This window comes from Echiichthys vipera, assembly GCF_963691815.1.
Source record: "Echiichthys vipera genome assembly, chromosome: 13".
In the NCBI taxonomy this organism is placed as follows: Eukaryota; Metazoa; Chordata; class Actinopteri; order Perciformes; family Trachinidae; genus Echiichthys; species Echiichthys vipera.
In genome coordinates, this window is record NC_139838.1 from 22,623,264 (window position 1) to 22,630,520 (window position 7,257).

Here is a 7,257-nt window from a genome sequence, read left to right on the forward strand (position 1 = left end):
ATGAGCCCCTGCCTATCATGCATGCTGGATAAAAGTCTATCTGGTGCATTTCAGTATAACACCTGTCTGTGCATGTTGCTGCCCGCTGATGCTGTAGCTGTTGCTGTCACCTTTACAGCCACAGGAGGAGGCGGAAGTGCTGCAAAGTGCTTGTGCGAGCTTGAACACGGCGTTGCGGATCGTTTGCGAACGTCACATCGCTATGCACACTGCACCTGAGTTGTGTTAAGAGCGGATTCCCACTCCAAGTGAGGTGGTCACAGGAAACAAGAGCCTGTGGTGAGTCAACCACACACACACTCAGATAGGAAAGGTTGCATTCACCCCAGAAAGTCCAGGTGACATCTTTCACGTCTAATTGCAACACATAGGGAGAGGCCCTAGGTTAGTATAGCAGCGTAACAAACTGCTTTTAAATAAGTTGATAAGGGCGTCAGATCAGGAAATGGACAAACAACCTTTTTTGTTGTTTAATTTCGGAGGAATTGTGTTGTCGTGAGGGTGAAAGGAAAGCATAACTAGCAGCTTTCTCGTCACTGCCTTGATGAAGGTGGTGGAGTGAGTTTATCAGATGACTCTTAGTAAGTCAACCGTGCACTGCTAAAGCGATGCTTATGTTATCATGGGATTTCGGAAAGAATTCATTTTCTCCCGCCCTGCATTGTTCCACTTCTCAGAAGAAAAAACACACAAAATACAGGATGTATAGAAAGAATATCTTTAATATGCTACATCGTGTAAATATAAAAGTATCATCAAAATAGTCTCTCACATATAAATTCTTAACATAGGTTTCCAAAAGTAAACTACATAGACAAACATATCGTACAAAAGAAAATAAACGCTACAAAAATAATAAAAGAAGTACATCATTGACTCAGTAGTACAATTTTCAAGAACAGTACCTGCCTGCTGGTTACGGAAAACAACCGAAAGCACACAGATCTAGTTGCATTTTTATTCCAGTGCTAAAAGAGAAGAAATATTAACATTGTTGCTTGTTTTTGTCGTCCAAAACATTTAAGTAAAGCTTTGTACCTAAGACATATCTGGAACATTTGAATCCAGTAAAAAAACCTTCAGTTTCTCAGCATTAAGTTTGGCCATAAAAACGTTGCGGTAAGAAAGAATAAAAGCCATTTTTCACAGGCTCTTGTGTACACATTTCATTGTGACGCTGCGATCACAGTGAATCTGTAATTTTGTTTCTTTTGGTGGCATTTGGTTTTGTTCAGCACGCTGTGTTTTTAAAACTGGGATATCTAAAATAGCTGTGAGAATTTGTGAATAATGAAGAAAAAAGGACAAATAATGCTTTTTCTGAACCTCCTTCCTCCCTTATAACGTTAGAATGAGTTAAATAATGACAGTGCTACACATTCATGTTCTTTGATTGTAATTTTGGCAATTGCTTATTAACACAGTTTCAAGAAACCTGATTTTTCCCTTTTTTATCATAAATAAATAAAATAGTCGAAGAGCAGGAACGTTGATTGTGCCATCACTGTGCCCTGTCGTTCATATATACTTCCACTCGTCGTACACATGCACCCAGAAACTCAAACACGCCGTCACACAAAGTAAAACAATACACAATATCACGAGTGAAGACTCATTCACAGGGTTGTACCACGTTATTGTTCCTGAGTCCATTTGTGGCTTTCCTTTAGAGATCAACTCTCTTTGGAAATGACAACACATAGAAAAAAAACACTAACAGGGAAAAAACAAACTATGAAACGACTAAATAAATATAAATTACTCAATTTAAAATAAAAAAAAAGTAATAAGTTAAAGCACAAAAAGCAAACACTTCTCTACCTGAGTGAAAAGAGTTAATAATAATTCACAGCTTAACAACATCCTCCTCCATTTTGATTTTTTAACTGAGTTTTTAGGAGGAAGTACAATCACTGAATACCTTCGCCCAGTCTTTGGAATGCTCTTCTTTTGGTGCTGCGCTCATTGGATTATAAAAGTTTATATTCCCTTATTTCATGCTCTTCGTGGACTTTATAAGGAGTTTTATTTGGCGACATCTGTTTTCTTGGTTAATAGTATGCTGTATGTCCTTTATTTCCCCCTTTTTCAATCCCTTCTCACTGTTGTTCTATCTTCACTGTTGGCCGTTGGTGGAGATGAACAACGCTGGCCCTCTCCTGATAGGCCAGTGGAGGGCTGTGGTGTGATGTTGGTACAGCTGATTGGGCCATGAGCATTGCTGGTGCGTTAATAGCTGCCGTCAGAGCTTTCAGCAGCATGGTGGCCTCCTTCTGGTCCTCCTTCCCCTCGCCCTCCAAGGTACGGGCCAACCAGCGCTCGACCGCCTCCTCCACCTGCGGTGCCGATGCTGCCTCTGTGAGCATGTCAGCCTCTTGGCTGGCGTCAAATCGCTCCACCATCGGTTTCATGTGTGCGTTTACAGGCGCATTGGAGTTAGCCACGCAGCAGCTGCACTGGTGGATGCGGAGGGAGAAGCGGTGGAAGAAGGCCTGGGAGCAGTGCTGGCAGCGGTAGGGTCGGTCGCGGCTGCTGTGGAGGCGGCGGTGCAGTTTGAGGTGGATGTACTGGGTGAACTTGGTGCTGCACAGCTTGCACTGGTAAGGTTTCTCCCCAGAGTGGAGACGAAGGTGTGTTTTCAAGTTGCTGGTGCTACTGAAGCGTTTGTGACACACCTGGAAAAGCATGAAATGAAAGGTTAAGGCTTCTGTGAGCAACATTCACATGACTGATTATGAACACCTTAGGAAAACAGTTGGGTTGTGTTTAGGAATATTCTGGAAAAACTGGACAGTATGATATGATGTCACCCTGATGTCATACACAGTACAGTATCAGGGTTGGCCGTGTTATTCCAGTTCTGTTGGGTGCTTTTATAAAACAGGGACTGCTTTTCTTTCCATCCTCACTCTCAAAACTCACACCCACAGTGTCAGACTACTTTACAATCACATGACAAATTATTTAGTTAATGGCTCATTGAAAATCAAACAGACACGGCCTTACCAGAAAGTGAGTCAGAGAGCATTTACGTGTATTGTGTATGTATTGTTTCCTTGTGCGTCTTTCACACTCTCAATTTTACATTAACCATGATGAGCTTGTACAGAGAAAAGACTTATATCATTTTCAACATACCTGACATTCATGTGGCTTCTCTCCCGTGTGGACAAGGTGATGTTTCTGGAGGTGGGCCAGCTGAGTGAAGCTCTTTTTACATAGGTTACACTGGAACGGTCTCTCACCGCTGTGCACTCGGAGATGGACCTACAATTACACAGATCAAAAGAAAAGAGTAATGAGCACTGGCGTCGAGAGGTGTTAAAAAATTGGAATACATTAAATTCAATTATAAGGAAATAAATGGTAGGAATTGAAGTTGTTACCTTGAGGTTTGACAGTTGTCCGAAAGTCTTCGAGCAGATATTACATTCATACTTGATCTTTCCATTCTGCTTCTGCAGTGGGTAGGGCAGGGATTTGTGGCCGGGCCCGGGGCGTGTTGCTGTGTTGCTTTGGATCATCGCCAGACTAAGATTCATGGCTTCCTCGCAACCGGAGGGAGACTGCTCAGTAGACTGATGCTGACTATCAGGCTTGGGGAGAGGGGAGAGCTCTGGGGTGGCTGGAGCACCTTGTGGTGGCGACACATTTGGTTTGAGTTCTTTCAGACCTCCCTGTGAAGACGGAGGATAGGGGATGGACACTGGCAGAAGGTTAGGTGGACCGATAGGTGGATACGGAACTCCATCTGTGCCCAGATAGCTGCTGTATCTGAGGTTTCCTCTTGACGGCAGCATCCCAGGAAAGGGAGGGGAATATGAGGGGAGGAGGAGGCGAGGATAGTGTGGGGCGTAGGGAGGAAGGAGCTGGTAATTAGGCTGGAGGGGTCTGGAGTGGGGGTAAAGGGGATAAGATGAAACACCTTCTCTGTAGAGGCCATGGAGGTGAAGAGGGAGATTTCGGTGCTGCGATGGCAGCACAGGATGGGGATCTGATAAGTACGGGTGATTTAAGCCCAAGCTAGGCTCTCTGTGTTCAGGCTCAGGTGAAGGAATGATCCCCTGGTTTTCTGGATCTCTGTTGCTCTCCTCATTGTCATCCTTTTTGCTGAAGTCCATGATCTGGTCATCAGGCGTGTCAGGCGGAGTGTCTCTTTCCAACATCTCCACGTCGATCTTCTCCTCTCCGTCGTCATCCCTCTCCTCTTTCACCTCTTCCTTTGTTCTCTCTGTAAGCCATGTCTGCTGAGATGGGTGCTGTTTGGTGTACTCTGGCTCATGGTCTTCAGTAGAGCTCATGTATTCTGTAAATAAAAAAGTAATAAATACAATTTGAGTATTGGCACAGTGAATAACAGCATCCAGCTGGGGGAAAAGCTTATTATAATATCTAGTTAAAGGTAGTTCAAGTTCAAATGCATCACACACACAGACACCCATCCACCCACAGGAGACACTCCCTCTTATGGTAAATGATAGTAGTTTCAGTCTGACTTGACTCGTAAATCCTACGGTATGGGTTTCTGTTTGTCAATCACAGTAGCAGTTTTTGATGTGTGAGTAGAAGTTGGTGGTAAAGTATGTGGGAGTCGTGTCACAGTCTGAGTTCTGAGTTTCATTTGTGAGAGAGCATAGAGCTGTCTTACTCGCCACAAGAAAAGGTGAAACATCTCTCCCTTTTTGTGTCATGTCATGTCATTGTGTGTCATGTCATTCTACCAGGTTAATCATGTGAATTGCATTCAGGTTCATTCAAACCAACAGTTGATCGGAATTTTAAATCACCACTGATGATTTTCCAAATCATACCATATGAACGCAAAGAGACTTGAGCCTCGCACGTTATTTTAAGGTTTTGTCTGTTATGTTACAGATGCACAGAAATACATTTAAAGCGCCAACTGATTTAAATGTCCTCTGGCTTTGTGCGTTCAAGCGCTGCTGACTGAAGCTGCAACAACCAGTACATGAGCTGTCAAAGCGGATTGTCTTCAATAAAATATGTTTCAGAAAGTCAAACCCTGGAGACAAACAGTGAGCATACCTGAACTTAAAAAGGAAGGTGGAAGCTTTTAAGATCATTTAAGTTGATAAAACAACGTAATTATACTGCCTCAGCATTAGTCACCGAGATAGCAATGCATCTGGTGTATCCAGTTGGTGTGAGTCATCAGACTTTGTGGCAGCAGACAATCATTCAGGATGATGAGGGTATGACTTGCTGTTCTACTAATAGCTGAAAACACATGACTCACAAAGGTACTTTGACCAGGTATTATTCCCCTTAGATTTCTCCACTCTCCATAAACTCCCGCCTCCTTTACCACATCTCATGAAATACTGATATTTGTTTGGTTTATGTGTGTGCGCTCCCCATGATTTTGCATACGTTTTTGCCCCTCTATGGCAAGCGAGACACAAATGAAATGGCATCCCACCAACAATCTTTACTGTTGGTAAAGATAAGATCAGATGCTATTTACAGGGAAGAAGAATAATGTGTCTTTATTCACCTTGAACCGATAATATTGTGTTGAAAATAGATATCATCTCCCAATGCAGACTTTGTGCGATGTGTTTAGCCACAGATCTTAATCTGTCATTTTGTCGGATCTGAAACAGCAAGGATTTTTGTACTTCATTGTGCTGCCTCCTCATCAATAAAGCTTATAATCAGCAGCCTTTCACTCCTCAATCATTAATTCCTCAGCCATGCAAGGTTCAGACAACTTCCATCACAGTAACCACTAACGTTTTATACATAAGCTCTGTTCCTTCCTATGCCTCGAGATATTTGTCAAACTTGGGTTTGGAAAAGACATTGTGTGACAAAAGCATCTCATCCTGCTGCACTCACTCTGTTTGATGTCGACCTGCTGGCTGCAGAGCCTCTGGGCGAACTCTTGGCTGTACCACACTAGCAGCTCCTGATTGGGCTCCACTGGGCGGATGGTGTAGAAGTAGATGTCCCGGCCGTTCTGGCACGCCACCAGGTTCTGTTCAGCCAGAGAGCGGGCTGGGTTGACGTAACGCATCCAGTTGCTCCTGTGGACGTCATAGCCGTCAATGAAGTTTTGAAGCTGCCCACTGCTGTAAATCTGCAGGAGAAGAAGAAGAGAGAAGATGGGATTAAAACATATACACAGAGAACTTAAAGCGACGTATCTGTTTGTACATAATGAGTATTAGTTGTATATTAAATGGTTTAACATTTAATATAGTTAAATTAATGTAATTGTTTGACCATCCGCTAGCCACATGCACCATTAATAAAGACATTGCAGCATGTGATGCTCAGATAAAATGAGACAAATCCCAATTAAAATCCACATAAGATCATTAAAAAAAGTATAGAGAAAAATGTCAGAATATTCACCTCTGCCATGTACAGTTAAATATCCTTCAGTTCCTACAGCTGTGCTCTCTGTGTCCTGAGTGTGTGTTTGTGTCTGTGCCGCTCTGTATTAGTACTGTAGTACGTGTGAGGTAAGGAGGTGTGGCCACTCACCACAGTGACACTCTCTCACTCTCCCTCTTTCCTCTTTCTCACTTGTTAGTAGGTATTATTGTTGCGCTGTTGTAATTCTTTTTCATGGACTACATGCCAGTGATCACATCTTTATGAAAAAACGAGTGATCATTGACTTGCGAAAACAAACAGGATGTAATTTATGGCAGCCTGACAGACAGATGCTGGCAGGCAGCCAAAAGAACACACGCAGGCATTCCTTTGGAAGCAGGTCCTCATCTTACCTACAGTACACCTGTGTGTCATAAGGTTGACAGCTTAGAATCGATCCTAGCGGGCACTTTCACTCTTGCAGCCCTCGTACACGTTTACAGGAAATAGAGCCGGAAGGAAAATACGCAGGATGGCAGTAAAAAGCCCTTATGGGAATTGACTCAGCAGGTTAGAAAATTTCCTAAGTGACATAAGCTATGTGTGTATGAGAGAGAAAAGAAACATGGGACTTGAAGACTAAAGGGGGCGGGAAGATGAGGATTGTGTGAGTGTGTAATATCTTAAACAATAACCCCTTCCTTTGTGTTTATGTGACACACATTCTGCACAGAGGTGCCGGTAAAGCTCTGAGTGTGCGAGAGTGAATCCATTGTTACGTGCCACCAGCATTCACGACTTCCTCTTCCAAAGTTTGACCAAAACCCCTGAACGCCACAGCAATGTGTGTGAAAGCGTTTTTTTGTTTCCTTATTGACGTATGAATAGAGCAATAGACGTCTCTCTTTTTTTTAT

At 43.1% G+C, this 7,257-nt stretch overlaps 1 protein-coding gene across 1 annotated transcript; it reads right to left on the reverse strand.

Moving 5' to 3' along the window:
* Positions 1–831: 831 nt before the first annotated feature.
* prdm1b (PR domain containing 1b, with ZNF domain) lies at positions 832–6,434 on the reverse strand. The gene is made up of 5 exons (XM_083925315.1): positions 6,379–6,434; positions 5,860–6,100; positions 3,387–4,306; positions 3,139–3,267; positions 832–2,675 (listed from the first exon to the last, which is right to left on the reverse strand). The coding sequence occupies exons 1-5, from the start codon at positions 6,385–6,387 to the stop codon at positions 2,100–2,102; spliced, it is 1,875 nt and encodes a 624-aa protein (XP_083781441.1). The 5' UTR covers positions 6,388–6,434; the 3' UTR covers positions 832–2,099.
* Between the last annotated feature and the right edge of the window lie 823 nt (positions 6,435–7,257).

Coding starts and splice junctions, on each gene's coding strand:
- prdm1b (XM_083925315.1), bottom strand. Junction 4,307..5,859: donor GCAGGTCGACATCAAACAGA/GTGAGTGCAGCA, acceptor TTTTATTTACAG/AATACATGAGCTCTACTGAA. Junction 2,676..3,138: donor AGAAGCCACATGAATGTCAG/GTATGTTGAAAA, acceptor ATGCTTTTCCAG/GTGTGTCACAAACGCTTCAG.